At 41.5% G+C, this 19948-nt stretch overlaps 1 protein-coding gene across 1 annotated transcript in view; it reads right to left on the reverse strand.

Moving 5' to 3' along the window:
- The window catches only part of rras2 (RAS related 2), a 28492-nt gene extending 9723 nt beyond the window's left edge, over positions 1–18769 (reverse strand). The window contains exon 1 of the mRNA XM_086288046.1: positions 18214–18769. Coding sequence (XP_086144172.1) covers positions 18214–18315 — 102 coding nt within the window. The 5' untranslated portion in view covers positions 18316–18769. The remainder of the gene's footprint in view (positions 1–18213) is intronic.
- Positions 18770–19948: the final 1179 nt, after the last annotated feature.

Genomic DNA, 19948 nt, shown 5'->3' on the forward strand with positions numbered 1-19948 from the left:
ACTACAATGACATAAAAATTAGAGACTGCTCATTTCTTCGTAAGTGAGTAAACAAACAAATTCAGCAGAAGAACAAATAATTATTTCTCACATTATTAGCAGCATGGTTTGGTTTCACCTCCACTCAGCAGCAGGACAAAATTTTGGTTTATTTGACACAAATTATCAAATAAAGGTGCTAAAGCTTAACAATATGAAAGAAAACCAGCACAACAGTGAGCACACAACAACACACTGTATGACGAAAAAATAAATCCAGTCTAGTTTAGCTGTCGGTGGTAAGGTGGGTCAAGCCACACTCAGCCCTGGTCAGCTCCACAGGAAGGAAACTCCACCTCTGCAGCACGGAGCTGGCCCGGTCGAGCTTTCGAGTGGTGGTGATGTCACAGATGACATCTTACCCTACCCCGCCTTTCCAGCAAAGTCTGATCCTGTGGCTCAGTCCTCCTCCAGCATTCTAGCTATACATCCCAGCCACACACACAAAGCACATGTACGCTCACACCAGGAAATCATTAAAGGCCACGAGTGGAGGCCCAGTTGATGAGGCTCAGCAGCAGTGCGGCTTTGTGTGCTGAGGCCGTTCTGTATCTAGATGATTGTGAAACAAAGACAGATTGTTTTCTGGGCTGAAACTAAGAAGCTGTCATATAAAGGAGAAAGTCAAGGAAAGGGTTAAAAAAAAATAGGCTACAACAAGGGATTGATTTCTGATCTGCTTATTTTATGATCAATTTCTTTTGTTTGGGTGCCGGTGATGAATGGTTTTCAATGTTCTTAAAATGCCTTTTTCTACCATTTCATATTATATTTTTTCAAAACAATACATAATGTATAAAAAATGTTCAAACAAAGCAGGAAGAAGAGAATCAACAGATTCTTAAAAAGAAGAGGGTTTTTTTTGTTGTTGTTTTTTGCATAATTGACAAAAAAGAGAGAAAAAGAATCCAAGTCTTTGCGCAAATTCCTGTAGATTAATTATCCTTTCAGAAATCCAAGAAATGCAAAAAAACAGAAAAACATGATGCACTGATTCATTTAGACGCACGTCTTCCCCCCCTCTTTGCTACACGAGCCACGCACAAAAAAAAGCGCTAATTCAGCGTGTAGGTGCTTTGTCGTCTAAGCCACTTCATTGCTCAACACAGGAATAAAACACCAAAGCACCTGGTGAAGTTTGTGCTCTGTAACAAGTGAAGAAATAAAGCAATTAATCCCGACTGTTACGACTGCTGGCTGCCAGCGACGCAAGAATGGGTGATATGTGTAGGCGTGTAATCAGCATAGTGCTTGCATTATGCACCCACTTCCTCCCCACACAAACAGCTATGCTAACACTAAATATAGACCCTTTTCCATCTCACTCAGTTATCCTGCTTGTTTGGTTGTTTGGTTAGAGACGCCGATTTGACTGTTACCATCATTATCTACGCGGAACATAAAACCACTGATTCAGCAGCAGCAGAGATGAAACTGAGATTTTCTTTTTACTACATAATAAAAAACTTCATTAAAAAACAAAAACAAAAAAAACACCCACCCAATGTAGGTTACATGGTGCACCCGCTCACAAGACTGTCATAATGAGAGGGAATGCTGAGTTAAAACAAATAGTCATCAACACAGTTGGGAGTTAATTACCTTCTGCATATGGCTTAATGCCCAATGAGAATTCCCAGACCTCAGCTTTGAGAATCATCAGCCGTAGATATTCTTTAATTAAAGAAAAAAATGTAGATTAAATACCATTAAATCTTGTTATTCTAGTCAGCATATGCAGATTTGCACTATTCCCCAAACTGCTCATTCCCCGCTCCAGCACACCGCAAGTCTACCACAAAATGTTCCCCAACTAAACATTTTACATTTTATAAGAAAACTATCTCTTGTGATATGTCTGGAATTGCGACCTCGCATGTAACAAACTGTTTATATCTTGAGCACGCCATTCTGTTTTTTTTTTTTTTTGTCAACGTAGCTGGTTTTGAGTTCTTAATGCTCACTAGATCGTCACCCAAACGCCTGTTTTGTGCTCAATGAACGAAAAAGTAAAAAAAGAAAAGAAAAAAAAGAAAGAAAAAGAAAAATAGCTCTGCACGAAGAGGTGGGCGTGAAAATGAGCCGCTCGTGGTTTTTGTGCATTTTGCAGAATGAGCTGAAGGTGAGCAGCAAACCTCAGGACTTGTGCAAATCCAATTGAGCAAGCTTTGTCGATTCAGAGCATTTGTGACCACAATTTGAGTGAATGAAAACAGTTCTTACTCACACTGCAGGACTTTTGCCAAATGTATCAAAAGTGCTTGGCCCAGAAAAGCTATATGGCACGGTCAAGGGAAAGCTATAGCTCTCTTTACAGTGAGCGTTCAGCTTACTTCACAAAACTGACCCATGCTCTTTGTTTTGCTGACAGAGCAAGCACAAACTGCTAGATGGACTGAAATATCAGCAGCGAGGAGTAGAACAGGAGTGGTCGCTACATGAAGCGGGGGCGTGCCCCCCAGCTGACAGGTGAGACATGCCATTTGTAAGACTTGTTCGGTGGGCCGGAGCCAAGTTCAGCAATTTTGATTAAGAACACAAACCCCACGCCAGACAGACTGGAGCCTGCCAAGTTACAGTCTGAGACAGAATGTGTAGATCCGTTTCTGACAGCACATCATAGCCAGACATGGTAAATTCATACACTGTACATGCTAATGAAAGGCTTCAAAAAGGCAAAACAGCATAAATATTGGGGGGACTCAATCTGACGGTAAGCAAATACTTGATCAAGCAAGTCTCGATTACCTCAAACCGGCAGGGCAACACTGCCGTCTAAGAAAAGAGAAATTTGACTGTGGGCATCACTTCCTGTCCGAAAAACCATGCAGGTTTAACCTTCTGTGGACCCTCCGGGGCTGCGAGCAGCTGTCTGCAATCAAATAGCCGCCATCAGTGTTTAATGTTAAACAGATGGAAATGAAGACCAATTCCTCTGCAATCTCTGCCCTGCCTGTCCCCCTCCGTTATCGCCTTTCTTTTCATGGTTCACAAAGTTTCACACAAGTGATACAAGAATTGCCGCGAGGAGCATTGTTCTGTCGAGTACCTGGGAGCGCCTGAAAAATAGGGTGGGAGGTGGGGGGGCGTTCAGAGCGAATGAAGAGGTTTGAGGGGGAGTAAGACTGTAAGCTACATGGAGAGGGAGAGCGAGAGAAAAAAGAGGGGGAGGGAAAGGCATTAACTTCCTGTGGAAACACCCACTTTTCCCATGAGCTCATACAAACCAGAAAGGTCACTTATTCAATACCTAATACACATGGAGAGAAAGAAAGCACACAATGTGTCCACTGGCTTAAAGGGCCACGGGGGAGCATTCTGTTATAGCTGGGAAAGCTTTAAGACCGTAAACAATGCTGCAGAGAAATACTCGAACATTAAAAAAAAACAAAAAACCCAGTGCTGGTCATTTCCAAAAAGCCCTACACCCCTGCTATAAAGTAAGCCAAATAAGCATCCATAGTAATGTGACTTCCATTGAATGTTTACAGTTGGAGAATGCGGTCTGGGTACAGGCGCCAAACGTTGGCATGATGCCGAATTAAATGAACCCCTGCACATCACTCCTACAAGCGCTCTTCCTCCTAATGCGCAACAGATCAATAGTCTTTTTCCTTTAATCATTGCCTTGTCCTTAAATGCCAGCAGGCTAGTGAAGCCCCACCCCAACAGGCAAACCCTCGACATAACACACACATCTATCCAGCACTGTGACCTTACTGGAAATTCAGATTCACTTCACTTCAATTTTATTTATTTTATTCATACAAATCACGACAACAGTCGCCTGAAATTGTAAGGTAGACCCTACAATAATACATACAGAGAAAACCCAACAATTATATGAGCCCCTATGAGCAAGCACTTTGGCGAAAGTGGGAAGGAAAAACTCCCTTTTAACAGGAAGAAACCTCCGGCAGAACCAGGCTCAGGTTCTGCCAGAGTTCCCCATAGGCAACTGAAATGATGGCAAGAACGATAAAACGTAAGGTCAAAATAAAGCATATAACATTGATTTTGTCTTTAATGGTGGTTCTTTTATAATTAGATCAGAAATATTCTAAGAGAGAAACATTACACAACATAGAAATTTACAGGTGACTCACGCTACAGTTGTCTAATGGCAAAAGTGGTGACTGTCCTGACCCGTGACCTTAAACAATCATCACTCGAGCTGGGAAAGCTAGTAATGTCGTTGCGCTGATGTATGACAGTCTTATATGGGTGGTGGCAGACTCATGCACTTATTATTTTAGTAAAGATGTAGGTGAGTGTATCTCTTGTTCTTCTTTTTCAAAACTCCAAACAAGTTCCTCTTTAATCTTTTTCATGTACTGTAAAGTCTTTTATAGCCTTGGTTCTGTGGCCCTCCTATAATATTTGATTACTATTATTATTATTCCTATATTTGAGCGTGTGTGTTCGCCTCAAGGCACTTTATATTTAAAGGTAAAGACCCTACGATAATACAGAGAAAACCCCAACAGTTAGACGACCCCTATCAGCAAGCACTTGACAAGAGTAGGAAGGAAAAACTTCCTTTTAACTGAAGGAAACTTTTGGCAGAAGCATTCATTTTGAACTATAATTTAATTATTTCATGAAAATGCCTTTATTAATTCCGTACTGTGATATTGAAGTCCCAACTTTCCCACAAAAGTACAATAGTAGTGTTGGAATGATCACTAGTCTGAAACTTATTTAACGAGGTCAAAACAGTCCCTTGCAAATATTAACTTTACAACCTCTATGTGCAACTTAATACCTATTATAATTTCCCAATGGCCACACACTCCACAGCAAAGATATCCACAAAGTCTTCACAATTAAGGAGCACACATAAGAAAGTAAAATAAAACATAAAACACTGATTATATTTTCAGAGAACTAGTTGAAGTCACTCACTACAACCCAACATTTTGGTTCGACCTCCTACATTTTCAATAAGTACAACTATTTTTACTTTGACATGTTCATTGATTTTTATGTAGGTTTCTTTCCCTGCTTGGGTTATTTGCACTGTTTGACTCCTTCTTAACTAATTCTTGTTGTCATCGCCCAACAATGACTATTTTCATCCAAGTAGCCATTAATGAGGCATAAATGAACGCTACATTGATTTATTACAACTATTCTGGACGCATTGTTAGGATAAAACAAGTCAAGTAGGCTATGCGAGCTGAATGACCAGCCTGCACTCATGGCTTTAGATATGGGGACAGCACCCATGCAGAGAATAAAGCACAGGATAAATGTCCCACCAAGTAGGCCAACTCCTGGTGCAGTCAACCCCCTGCTCTCCTCTAACCTCTCTGGCATTAAGACTTCAATCACTCTGCTAAATATCAATGCGTGCCGGACTGAACACTTTTGAACCCGCTCAAAGACGCAGAATCAAAGCGGTGCCATTTAAAGGCCTTTTTTCTACCAGATCACTTGGCACAAAGCCACCTACTTGCTCTATAGTGGCTACACAGCACACTGTTTCTTTATCTCAGTTTCATAAGCCAATTCTCTTGAATAAGCAGGCGCGTGGCAGACGCATGTGTCGTTCAGAGACGTTCTAGGTGATCGTGCGATCTCACTAATGTTCCTTCTCCCTCTGCATTAAGCCAACCCTAAACCCTAAAGTCACTGTTCATCGACGCCGGTTTTCTCTTTTCGGCTTTTTGCTGTTTTGCTGGAGGGAACAGAAAATAAAAGGCTCAACCGAAAAATATCTAAAAAAGACACAGTGAGCCCCTTTGACTGTTTTGACATTTCTTCCGTAATGTCTTCTTTTGTGGAGGCTGGGGAAAAAACTAGACCCATGCGAGGTTGCCTCAAAACTTACAAACGAAATTGGAAAGATCTGATCATTTACAGGTGAAAGGTGCTGACATAAATGTGCTTGACATCATGCATTAAATGACAAAAGAGAATCCAAAAAAAATCCTTTTTTTACGACTTAAAACTAAACAGTAATCACATAACAGTAATGAAGGTTATGATCTGTTTAGGCACAGACCCTCCTAGTTTAGGTACACACAAGCTATGTAATGATACACTGAGCGTGAGCCTTGCTGGTTACCCGACATGTAATACAGCTCCATGTTTACATATGTTCTTGCTTCACTCTGGGCTTTATTCAATTCTTCTTCCTCTGCTTGTGTTTGTGCAGAAGTAGCGCTGCACGCGTGCTCATCGACAAAGCGGCACTGTGACAACTCAGCGAGAGGACACCAGCTACCGCAGTGGCTACGAGGACAGAGAAACTACTGTGTGACTTTCAGAAACCCCACACAAAGTCATTCAGTGGAGTGTGTCTCGCAGTCTATGGTTCTCGGGAAAACCGTATGACTGACCAAATAATGGTAACGCTGATCAGTGATGTAAAATACACAGGCCGTAGTTTTATTTATAACTGAATGCTTATAGCTGACACACGATGCTACAATAAACATTTGTCTCTTATTATCTGCTTTAAAACAAGGCAGATACCTCTAAAACCCTTAACTGTACTGCATCTGAGTGTGTGTGTTATCATCTTCTCCCTTTTCTCCCTACTGGGACAAGCGCTCAGTGTGTATTTCTGCAATGGTGTGCTCTGCTGCAGACCATAATTCCTAGCATGGGGTGATATGTCACAGGAAATGGGTCCACTGACTGGCATCATGTCAGACGCCGCAGCATTAGTGCCGTGTGCTTTTAAACCAGCAGCCCTACATCACAGGCAGCAGAAAAGTTATTACTCCAACAGGCGCCTTCTTATAAATAAGTCCTAATGGATCTGCGCTTCACCTTCTCCCGGTTCCTCTCTGTTGATCTTGTCACCCTGTTGTTGATTCTGACAAACACCATGTCAGAATCAACAATTGTGTATCTGACAATAACTTGTTATTTATATATATATAAATAAAAGGGTGCAAAATGTCAGGCAGTGTGACCACGATATATGCATGCACCTTTTTAGTCATTTATGTTGGTAACTCCTCCCACAGTGATTTTTTTCTTCTTTTTTTGTTCAACTGACACTGTATATATTCAAAGTGCCATCATTAAAATCTTTTTTGTGTGCAGGGGGCAGAGTGTCACATTCGTTAACTAGTCCCCCAAAGTCCAAAGAGGCTTGCCTGTGAGACAACAATGTTTTGGTTAGACATACTAAGCACGCTGTTTTTTACACAGCTGTTGACTTTGTGCGCACTGGTGTGTGCCAAATAAAAATTCGGGTTAGTCGACACCAACTGGTGTCACGCACACGGTCGCATACAGTTGCTGTGTGTCAGATCAGCGCAGCAGTCACACAACAGCTGCGTCGCAAACCAAATTCAGATATTCCTGAGTGTATCTACGCGCTTACCTGACGCTCTTGCATTTTATCAGTGGCAGAAAGAACACGAGGCCCAATTGGCCATTGTCGCAGACACATTTGGACAGTGAGTAGTGCTATACCGTCACCTGTTGAGGGGTTGTCTCATTCCGTGCCTCACCTCCCCCTGATGGACAGCAGGTGCCCCACAGGCTTCTGGACACTGTCTGCTCGAGATGTGCCAAATGTCCACCAGCTGCCTGGCAGGCAGTTCAGAGCACGGCATCAGCGACAAGCACACGGACATAAAAAGAACCATTCAGAGCGCTCTGTTGACTAAGGTTCAGAAAAATGTCCCCCTCACTTTTGGCAAACAACAAAAGACGCTTCAATTAGCCGTGTAACTAGTCACGCCAATAATGAAATCAACACTGCTTACTATTTTAAAAGTCAGCAGAATTATCTGTAGCACCATTAATAAATATAAGCTTATCATAAAAAAGATGACTTACCTTTGAAATGCTAAATGTTAAAAGGTGTGGTGGAGTGGGATGCTAAAATAAGCAGCCTGCATGTTGGTTTCCCATAGCCAGAGCTGTTGTTATATGACTCTGAGATGTGAGACCTGATACTGTGAGTAGTTATTCTGAAACAGACAGATGTGTGAATACAGAACAATAGCCAAAAACAACACGGATGAACCCGCCGTCCTCTCTGTCTGTCTGACTATGTGAGGGGCTTCGACTAGAAAACAAGGGAGTATATTTCAATTTTTTTCCGCTATTAGAAGGACATCCAACAAAATATACATGGGTAACTGCATGTTCTGTAGAAAATTTAGGCTTGGACCAAACTGAAAAAGGAAAACTGCGATTTCTAGTTCCACATCATATCCGTCACTTGTTGGCTTTATACAATGATATTAAATTGCATGAAAAATAAGGAAAAATTCCGTTAACATCTTATGATATAAAGTTAAGAATGAATGTTGTCTTAATGATCTTCAGTACTGTAGAAATAAAACCTGGAAACGATGCAGCTTTTCAATCAATATGACAAACGCAAATGCAATTTTAAAAATGGTAATAAATCAAGGAAGTAAACAACTGAATTAGGGCTGTTCAATATAACGATTTATATCAGATGACAATTTTTTTTGTTTTGATGGTCACTGTAGTGGCTATATTAATTTCCTAAAGTTCTCTCTTTCTCTTATATTTAATATAACCACATAACAGACGGACAAGCACCTGTTTTTATGCGTTGTTAGCAAAAACGACGATAAAACCATCCCGTATCCGCTTATTTTCCACATAAACCTTTCACAATAAAGCTCAAGATCCTGTTGAGACTTTTCAAAATAAACGGAACCCCGTGAAATAGTATGCAGAGTATTTACGGATGAGAAGCAAAAAAGAGCCGTCAGGTGCTAAAAAATAAACCTTAGACTCAAACATTAGAACAGGCTTTTTCCTGCAGCACACCATATAATAAATACTTACAAAGAAAAAGGCGGCCGTTGAAACTTATATCTAAAAATATATAGTTTCACGCATCGGTTAAAACACTCGACTCCAGGTACACGACGCCCAGCTGGAAACACTAGATTCACAGAATTTACAGAAAATGTTAAATTTTTGTAATTTATATTGTTATCGGGCGATAGATGTCTTATATCGGGATATGAGATTTTGGTCATATCGCACAGCCCTAAACTGAATACAGTTTGTAAATGAACAAAACTAGAATCACACCTTAGACGCACGAGCCTTTTTGTCATCATTACAAACTTGACATAAGGCTGCAGGTGGGTTCTGTTTGCTCAGATCTCTCAGCGTTAAAACTGTAAGCCTAACAAAGGAAACTAGCTTTGAGGTGAAATCTGAGACAATGTTCCGAGCGTTTACTCGCAAAGTCCATGGGGGTGGACATGGTTGCCAACATACCAACATTAGCTGTTTTTAAATGACTGTCATTTATGGCACTGCTGACGGTGATGATGTGTGAATGGCTCGTTGCACACGTCCTACGCCAGCTTGATGCCCGGCCTACAGACAGTGGAAATACTAATAATGTATTCTGCATGGAGAAGTTACTTTGTTCAGCCAAACTTTGCTCTGATTTCATATTTACACCCTGCAAATTACGCTGACATGTTTTCTAACTCCTACTTGCTTTCATTATTAGTAATGATTAGTCAACAGTAATCATAGCTGTCACCTGCTTCATCCTACCCTCCTTGACTTTTTTGAACATTAAGCTGCATTTTCGGACTATTTGTCACTATATAGTGTAATTATCACCATTCAAAACAGCAAATTATCCTTTTTTTAACCATGAAATCATCATGCACTTGAAAGCTGGTTTGTCGTCCAGTACTTTTTAAATTCTTGAAGATATTCATAATAGATGTTGCCCTGACTGTAGTGGTGGAGTTAACAGACTAGACATCAGGACAGTGGCGCAAACTCAAGTGTGTCTTTATGGTAAGAGACTAGTCAGCGACCCCCTGGCAACCTCTAACTGCTAGGGAAAAATATGAAGTCCACAACTGGTTGGCAATTGGTCACCTGTAGTTTGCATGGAAACCAGCAATTTGTTTGGAAACACTTGGCAACTAACCACTGAGCATAAGTAAAACCTTGGAAGAGTGTGACACAAACCGGAATGTTTGCCTTCAAAGGAAAAGCTTCAGGCAACACATTTCAAACAGCACAACTTTTACTTTGAAGTTGAACACTGTTTTCCACAGTTATGCCACCAGCAGATAAGTCACAAACTATGGAAAACCTTGGCAATCTGCTAGCAACAAAAGCAGTAGCAAGGTGGTTTTTGGTCCAGCATCATAAATCCTTTTTTTAGCTGGCCACTACCAGCAACCAACCAAGTGGTCAGCAACTTTTCCCTAGCGACCTGTGGTGACCAGGTGTCACTAATTGTTCTCTAAGTCTGTGTGACATGGCAGTAACATCCTTGTGAGTAGGAAAAATTGGTTGCTCAGTGATTGCATTCAGTTTTTCATATTCGGCAACCAGCTGCAAGTAGTTACAGTGGCAAACTGGTTGCCCAGAGGTCAGATTGGCAAAATGTTTCCAAACAATCATGGTTCCTCTTGGATTGACAGCAACCATTATCAAACTTGCCAACAATTTGCAACGAGTCTGAATCAGTCTGTGCTGATGAGTGAAACTCATCTGCAATGCATCTCTTTGCAACTGGGGACTCGACTCAGGTGGTGGCAACCTGGTTGCATTCTATCTGCATGCCCATACCTAAATCAAGGTTTCTGGGTGCCTATGTCATTTTATAGTTAAACTGCCATTCTTAAATCACTTCCAGTCAAGGAATTTCTGTTTCAAATTTATAAGGTTCTGGCTGGACTCTGAATGGAAGTAGTTACTTTTAATGTAGCTTTCTCTGCACGCAGATGGCAACAAATTTGCGACTTTTGCATTTTTATCACAATCATTCACAGTTAGTTGCAGCTTTGTCCTGTCTTTCTCCCCTCAACCCAAATCTGTCGTGTCAGATGGCTGCCCTTCCCTGAACTTGTTTCTGACAGAAGTTTCTTCCTAGTTTTTCCTTCCCACTGTCGCACCAAGTGGTTGCTCATAGGGTTTGTCTAATTGTTGGGGTTTACCTTACAATATAAAGCAAACTGAGGCGTCTGTTGTTGTGATTTTGCATATAAAAAAAACTGAATTCAATCAAATTGACGTTAATCTTTATATTTTCACAAAAAGACTGCATATAATTGTCAACTTGACCTCATTCAATCACAAAATGAGAGAAGACTGAGTCCATCTTATTACCTTTTCAATAAAAAGGTAATAAGATGGTAACTGCACAACTCTGAAGTGACCATTTCAGAGGCAGCATCCACTGCGTACGGTAACAATAACTTTGGTCATGCTGCAGTCTCCAACCGCTGGTTTTCCTAATGTGACCATAACAGTAATTGCATGCTATTTTATGAATTACATTGTTGGAGTTTATGACTAATTCCCCCATAATTTCTCTTTTCCAATATGCATGTATGTATGTATGTATGTATGTATGTATGTATGTATGTATGTATGTATGTATGTATAGCTCTTTTGTTAGTTTCTACATTAATGGGATTTATGGTTTGGTTCTTGCTTGTTGCTGCTACAGAGAGACAGACATACTGAGGGAGACGGAAAGAAGAACTGTGTTATCTGATCTCAAATCTGTGTTGCCTTTTGTAGAACATTTTAAATCACACCTTTGCCTCCAACTAAAAAATGTGTGCAAAACAGGTACTTCCAAATAGATACATTGAGCTGTTTAATACAAATTCGATCACTGACGCAACGTTTTTTCCCACGTTATCGGCACAATGTAATATATTCTGTTGATTTCGTTTTACTGAGACCTTCAGCAGTGCTTCTTACGCAGATTTGCTCCGTTACTCTGACATTCAAGGCAACAAATGACTCAGGGTGTGACTGATCTCGGTTAGGTAAGAGAATGCTAGCATTTTTCTTGAACTCGCATCATATGTGCGGCCCTGAGACAAAGTTCTTCTTTGACTGAGCAGTAATTCGATGTCACACAATCAACGAGAACAGAGAAGCACTTTATAACAAACACATACTATATACAGAAGAAGCATGCAGAATGAGGAAGCGCACTTTCCATTGAAGATAAGTGATGCCCATTGTTCGGGGATATCGATGTGTGGAACATGAGGACGTGGATTCCAGCCAGCATGTGTTAAAAAGATAAAGGCCACAAAAACCTGAGCTAGAGAAAACTGTAAACTATGTGTGTGACCCATGTATGTAAATGTACTCCTGTTATTGTTATTGTAACTGACAACAGATCTTTCCTGACAATAATACAAAAGTGTATAAGTGCAAAAATAGAGGTTACTCCTATTGCTTTGCGCAATGCATTAATGACTGTGATGCCCATTTAATTTTTGCTGATTAACAGTGGTCTTCCTCCCTGGATAGTCATTAGGTTCTCATTAGCGTGGAGCAAAGGGAATGACCTACTAGTCTCTTGAGCTTTCCCAGATGGGTGGGAGTGTCTTTATGGATCCTGAACTTCTTCTCGTGTACATTCCTTTGGTGTGTTGCTAGGCATTTTGCCAGATACAGCTAAATTACCTCAGCAATGGGATTGCGTTCATCCCCTGCATTTAAAGTCTTACTTAGGGGATCTTGATGTTGAAATACTCATAGCAGCCTACGACACAAAGACAAATCGGACAGCACAAATCTGCAGCTTGACACTCAGCCATCGGTGAGCATCAGTAAAGATACAACAGTGCACTGCAACAACAACTGATGTTTCTCTGTGTCAAAGAACCTCTGGCATTCATGTGTACAGTTATGTTTTCTCTATACATTACAACATTTGTTCTTGCAGCGCTACAAAGGCACAAATGACATGATTTCCTGAATTCATACTTGGCTGGTCACATTAAAAAAAGCATTTATGAATTAACTGTATGCCTTACAGGTTATATCTGGATAGAGTTTAATATTCACTGAAGTGAGATACATTAAGAAGTATAATTAAGTATGTAGACTTGCATATTGTTTTCACATGAGTGAAGGAGAGCGGCAGTGCAGAATACAAATTGACCGCTTAAGATCAGCAAGGGATAGTGGATGAAGTTACACTGGAAGAACCTGAGCACATCTGGCTATGGTGCCATATTAGAATTGGTCCACTGTCCTTAAAAAACATGAAATCTGCCATCTTTACAGAACGACCCCAAGCAAGTGGAAAGTGTTAACAGAGAATTTGAGTGGAAAAGTGATAAAGACTGAGAATAACATAGCACCAAAAGATTCAAATACGGCAGAGAAGGTGGAAAGGAAACTTGCTTTAAACCCAGCAGTCTAAATCTTACTGGAACTCATAAACATGAAACAGGTATTGATGTGAGTGTAGCACTGAGCGCTTATAGTAATCTGACTCTCAGTAAGCCACCAGAATGACAACTACCCACTATTAATTTTTTTCTTTCCAGCCAGCTATGATATAGAGTGCACACCGCCTGCTGTTTACACAACACAAATATTGTCTGTTTGATTGATGATTCATAGACAAACAGGCTGTGAAACCGCTCGCAAAAACAGTAGGTCTATGGCAATTGTTTACAATTAAACTTCTGAGGGATAGTGCTGCGTGAAATTTGAAGTCCATAATTTTCTGATAAATTTTCTTTTGCTAATATTTTATACACATTTCTATTTTGTTTTAAAAATAAGAGGCATCATCCGGAGGCTGGAGAAACAATTCCAACTTGTAGTGACTAAACGGTTGCCCAGACCTTCTGCGTGTTGGACACTCATGACTACTTTTGATCGCAAGGAGACTGAACAGGTTGCAACATTCTTATGGCAGGTTTTAGTAATTCCCACCTCTAGCTTTGCTAACCAAGCTAGCAAGTTATCACAATCTTCTTCTGTTAATATGTCCACTTCAAGCTCCGAAATGGAGACTCCAGCAGCCAAAATGCCATCTCAAACCAGTGGGTGACATAAGATGACTCAATATTGAGTCTATGGTGAAAGTTACTGAGGGGCTTATTTGCTCTCACTGAGGCTCCACTCTGTGAGAAGCCAAGGTGTGACCACTCAATAGTGTTAAACAAACAGTTATTCTCCTCACCTACCCCCACACACACACATCTGCCACATCCTACACTTAAAATGAGTTTACTGTTATACTGGTCAGTTTTAGGAGAATGTTATACTTTCCCTGTATAAAGCACTTTTTTTTTTACTTTAATTAAGCAGTCAAAGAACTTTTTACCACAGCCAATGCAATCATGCACACATACAGCACTTTATTGCCTATAGATACTTCAATGTCTAGACTGGAGCAGCCGGGTATCAAACCGCTGACCTATCGATTTTTCAATTGATAAATGACCGCCTCTGCCTATGGAGGCATCCCAAAGTTCATAAAAGCAAAGCCGAGTGGAGTTTATTAGGAAAATTTCAAGCGGTCTTTGAAAAAGCAGACAGAAATAACTACTTGTCTGGTGTCTGCAGGTGTCCGTGTCTGCATCTGAAAGCAAATATAATCCTCAGCTTGCACGAGACATAACAAAAAGACATAAACTTCCTTATAAAAGAAAAAACACCAGTCAGAATATCCAGTGAATGGAGCTGTTTGCACTCATTGGTATGGTATTTGGCATATGACTAAGCCCTACAAAAAGCTACAAACCGCCCGTATTTAAAAATGGGCTGAGAGCATGCACTGTGTGGAAATACATAAAACAATCTCTCAAAACACACATTCACCAAAACATTGTTGCAAAGCCCAGACACCTGTGGCTGTTTCTGAAATGGCACCCTCCACATTTCTACTCAAACACTACTATTACAGCCATATCCTGCCTCCACATGCTCAACCAGGGCTGCTGCCCTCATAATCCAGCCTTTTTTCCCCCTACTGAGCTGCTACTTTTGGCAACATGTCTCTTGAAAGTTTTCATATCTGACTAATCAAATCCATTTTAGAAGTTATGAGAGATGCATGTAATGAGGGTGTGTATTAAAGAAACTGGAGAACACGTGCTTTAGCTGTAAATCCAGCTGAGGTCTACATAAATCCTCAGCTAATCTGTCTGGACTTGATCAGTCAGGATGTTTTGCTCTCATTTATGAATCTCCATGGCCAGGGGCTGCCATCATGCTAATATTAGCAAGCATGTGAGAAAACAACACCACGCTTCACCTCAACATTTCTAGAGCTGTCTCATGCTGGCGGCTTCTCTGGTAACCCAGAGTAAATTGAGAAGGGTTTCTAATATACCATTATTTCAGGCACAAAAAAGGCACAGACGCAACCCACATGCAGTGCTCACATGGCTAATGTGAGTCATCTTTTCCCTTACTTGGGATGCTTCCTGCCCCGCAGACGTCACATTAAACAACACGCAGTGTTCAACAACTTTTGTCAGATGACTCAATGTTATGTCATCCTAACGCTATTTCAACTTGAGTCTAATGCTTGGCATTAGGGTGGCCAGCAGCCAGGGACCTGCCACTCTTTGTTATTGCTAGCGACATCATCTTTCATGTTCTGACTCCCCAAAAAGTCTTTTATTTGAGCTGCTCGGGAACCTCAAGATCAACATTAGCTAATACACCTTAGGACTAGCAAGTGATTAAAATGTGCTCGCGGAATAAATATAAAAGCTGACATCAGATGATTGGCCACATTGACGAAGTGCTTTTAAAAATGCTACTGTGCTGGTGCATTGTGGTCACCCACAGCCACCCCAACACACGAACAACAACGATAAACATTTCAGCACACAAACAAAATTCTAAACTGTGATGCCACAAGAGGATGATCTAAATATATGGATCCAATGGAAGTAGATAACAAAATACCATAAATATCTCATTGTTACTGGTTTATTAGAAGTAGATCTTCTAGTCACAGTCTTAATCTGTCATGATCCCCAATCCTAACCATAACCCACCGCACTTTTCTAAAGAAATCCAAACTTTTTTTTTGTTCCCCAATTCCAAACACTTGAGGGAACAATTGTTTTTTGAAACCGTAGAACAACAAGTTCTGATAGTACAGGATGTGGGTCAGGGTTAGGGTTGGAGTTGTCACTGATGACGACTCTGACCTCAGAGGGTTACTGACAAGATAATAAATGACGTTAACCTGTTTCACCAGCAGCTGAGGCTAAAACTATGAGCAATATTTCATACTATGAAGGTGATTAAAAGCACATTAATGAGCAATGTAGGAAAAATCTATTAGTGGAAAAAGAGCGTTTGCTAAAGAGAAATCTAACCAAAGAAGGGTATTTGGGATATATTGAGACTTGAGACACTTGCAGTCACTTCATCGAGTATTTTATGTTTTTGGTAAAACACATAAAACTAAAATTAGTGCTAGTCAAAGTGACAACTAACACACACACACACACACACACAAACGCACACGTGCACAGAATTCCAGTGATTCAGGAAGCAGGTCATGTTTTTCCATACAGAACTAGGAGGCCCTAAGAGCAGCAGTAGAGGGACTTCCTCTGCCAAAGGGCCAAATTCCACATGGTCCGTGACCATTAACCCATCCAGGCTGACTCAGACACCCTCCGACCCCTCCACCCCCACCCCACCACCACACACACACACCCTCAAACTCACAACACTCAGCATAGTTCTGAGTATCGCCTCGACTTCACAACCAGCTGTCAGGTCCACCCCAACACAGCACAGCAGGCGACTTCTTGAAACCTCTGAAGAGTTTGTCAGTTCTCCCCTAACCCTACTATTTCTATCACCATCACGGCACAAGACATGCAAGCCGGCAGTAAGAAAAACACACACGGTGATTAACTGAAAAGGGGACATCCAAGCAAAATCCTCAGTCAGCAGTCAGTTAGCTGATTTGAAAATGAGTCTGTGAGACCTTAGAGAAAACTTTATTACTAAATATATGAAGCACGTTTTAAACGATTATTACATATGACAAGCAAAACTACAAATGAGAAAATTCACAATGACATTATCAGCGTTATTCCAGTGGTGTTACCATAACATCTCAAGTGTTTCCACCCAGTTCAGGTCTATCTGATCCCTTCCTACTTGGTATGCAGTTAATGAGCTTTTTGAACCCTCATTAGGATACAACTCTCCCCCACCCACCCAACACACACATTTGCTCACAAGCTTCACAATCCACCCCCCCAACTATTGTCTGTCAGTGTGGAGACACACAGCTGCCTGCCTGTCTTGTCTCCTGCAATCCAGAGCAAGCATCAGTAACACAGTGACACCATGGTGGGGACACACACACACACAAGGCAAAGGGCAAAGAATGTCATCTCTTTCTTACAGTGTGTGTGTGTGTGTGTGTGTGTGTGTGTGTGTGTGTGTGTGTGTGTGTGTGTGTGTGTGTGTGTTTGGGCCCTCTCCTAAATGGCGATTATGAAAGCCTGGAAGGTCAGAGCAGTGTCTGCACTGTGCTGGAATGCAACCAGGCATTACAGGGAGGTAAACTGTTTACACGCCTTTTATATGTGACACCCAGCAAGTTTTCTTCAAGCAGGCTGCTGTAAAACTGATTAAGAGTGGTGGAAGCAACCTTTCATTTCTATAGATTATCTATATTAGTGCGCTTGCTTGCCTTTGGTTTCAGCTTGAAACGAGGTTAACCAGCAGACCTGGTGAGACTCTGCATCAGAGCACAAAAGTTAATCATCTCTCACTGGACATTTTGTGCAGCTGCTGCTTATTTTACAGTCACCCAACCTGAACGGATTTTCTCTGTCTAGTTCACATATTTCCAGTGAGATCTGGAGGATCCGTTTTGGTGGCACTTAAAAAGAACTCAAACGCACTTTTTCCTCTTGAGAGTGACACAGAGAGACACCAATGTACCAACGTTGTACAGCTTTTGCATCCTTCTATTTGAAGTATTACATTGTGTGGCTTGGTGGGCCAGTGCACCCCCTCTCAAAGAAAATCACAGGACTTCTAACAACTTAGCACGAACTCTAAATCCGCTGCTTTACTTTGTAGGGAAACTTAGGTACAAGAAAATAGGACAACTCTTTAAGCTCCAAAGACCCACTTTCCTTTCTCTTATGACTAGCGGCTGTACAAACTGCAAAGTGGAAGTGGTCCTCTCGGAAATCGTCGCGTTAAAGTGACAGACGTTTAATTCTCCAAAACCTCCCCATCCGTCCGACAGTCGCAGGCCTCGGCAAAGTAGTGAGGAAAAACAGACCCCGGTGTCCGTTTACGGACGGAACCCGTGTCCGGCCTCTCCCTCCTTGTTTGGCCGTGTTTTTTCGGGCGAGCGTGGAAATCAGAGCGAGGCTTACATTCGCTTCAACTGCAAGGTTTACCGCTACTGACCTGAATAAACTGGATAGTCAGGGCTGATTTCCCGACGCCACCTCCTCCGACCACAACCAGGCGATACTTCTCCTGCACCGAGCCGTCCTTCCAGCCTGCCATCGAGGACACCACCGCCGCTGCCGCTGCCGAAACACCAGTGAAGCAGCAAACACCCACTTTTCCCCCTGTAAACTGAAGAGGCCCTCGTAGTTGGAGGCACCGGAACGCAGATACAGAGGCCAGCTACGTGCCGAAACAGTCTCGCCTGTGCAGCAGCCCCCCTTTCTCTTTTTATTTAGTTGTAGGGATGTAAACGAAGAGGGATCCCGATCGGAGCTACCACCGACTGTCCATACGCCTGACCGCGTTTCGGGCTCGCCAACACTGCACCGTTCAAGATGCTGATCCGATAGTTAAGAGTAATCAGCCAGGCTAATACTGATGTCTGACGCTAGGGGCTGTTTCTAGAGGCAGTCTGCAAACTGCTTCAACACCCTCCTGCACGCACACACACCGACGCAAGTAGACCTCAACCCACTCTGCAGCTCTGCCCTGACACTAATATCATGCACCCTGCAGTCACATTCCTGTCCTCAAATGGCTCTGCGCTGTCTGCTCGCTGTAATTACAGCCAATTACGCAGCGATAACGCGCCCCGTGGCCGTCGTCGTCGCAACGTAAATATGGTTTAAACATGCTGGAAGTTACTAGTTTCTTTACTTTTCAGTCCAATGAATAAAAAAATAAAAACTGTAAAAACAAAAAACAAACTCAGGGTGACGTTTCTTGATATGTTATCTACAATATTTCCACAGCTTAGTCGGATTTAAACATTTTATTTGTGCTGTGCGCGACATCCAATTTTAGATAGATTTAATTAGAAAAAAATCACTTATTTTAATATTCAATTATTTAAAAAAAAAAAAAAAAAAACCTTTTCCAGCACAGTGGGGAAAAATAGGTTTTGTGGACAGATAAAGCAAACGGAGGAAATGCAGTAAAAGTGATGTTTGCAGGAGTATTTCTGCACGCTGCACACACGCCTGCTGCTGCCCCGCAATTTACTATAAAATGCGCACATGTGTGCACTTTATATGCGGCGTCATAACTCATCACGCAGGTGGAAATTGAAAGTGGTGGACTGTGATTTGTGTTTTCTTTTTGTTTTTTCCCTTGTTGAAACGGACTCATACCAGTTCGTCTAAATTACAACCTTTTATTTCATTGCGCAAAAGTCCCTACTTGTGTTGTCAGCGCGTAAATCGTGTCTCACTTCGTGCTAAATCCAATGTTTAACTGCATTAAAACAACAACAACAACAAAACATAAAACACCACATGGCTTTGGGACCCGTGGCGCCACCCGGTGTCAGAAAAGAGAAAACGCGGGGCCTTAAAAAAAACTCCCTCCAAATCTCCAAAAGTTGATTCTGTTCATCTGGACGTAGCGTTTTGTGGGAGAAACGTTTCGTCACTCATCCAAGTGACTTCTTCAGTCTCAGCTGACTGCAGGTTTCCCCAATCTTATAAACAGTACATTTGCAGAATGACTGAAACTAGCCCACTGGATGATTGAGCATGCATCAAGACTCCCTCCAAATGGTTTACATGGTGAGTGCTGTCAGTTTCAGTCGTACCAGAGTGGTTTTAAAATATAATACAAAATATTATATCACCCAAACCTTCTTAAAATTTGGAGGAATTGTGACAGTGATCCTGTGTTTAGCATGAACACTTTGTGTCTACATATTGAT

This window comes from Aulonocara sp. 'chitande type north' Nkhata Bay, linkage group LG1 (assembly GCF_057382095.1).
Source record: "Aulonocara sp. 'chitande type north' Nkhata Bay isolate Kocher_YH1m ecotype deep benthic linkage group LG1, A_spYH_male_GT1.1, whole genome shotgun sequence".
NCBI lineage: Eukaryota > Metazoa > Chordata > Actinopteri > Cichliformes > Cichlidae > Aulonocara > Aulonocara sp. 'chitande type north' Nkhata Bay.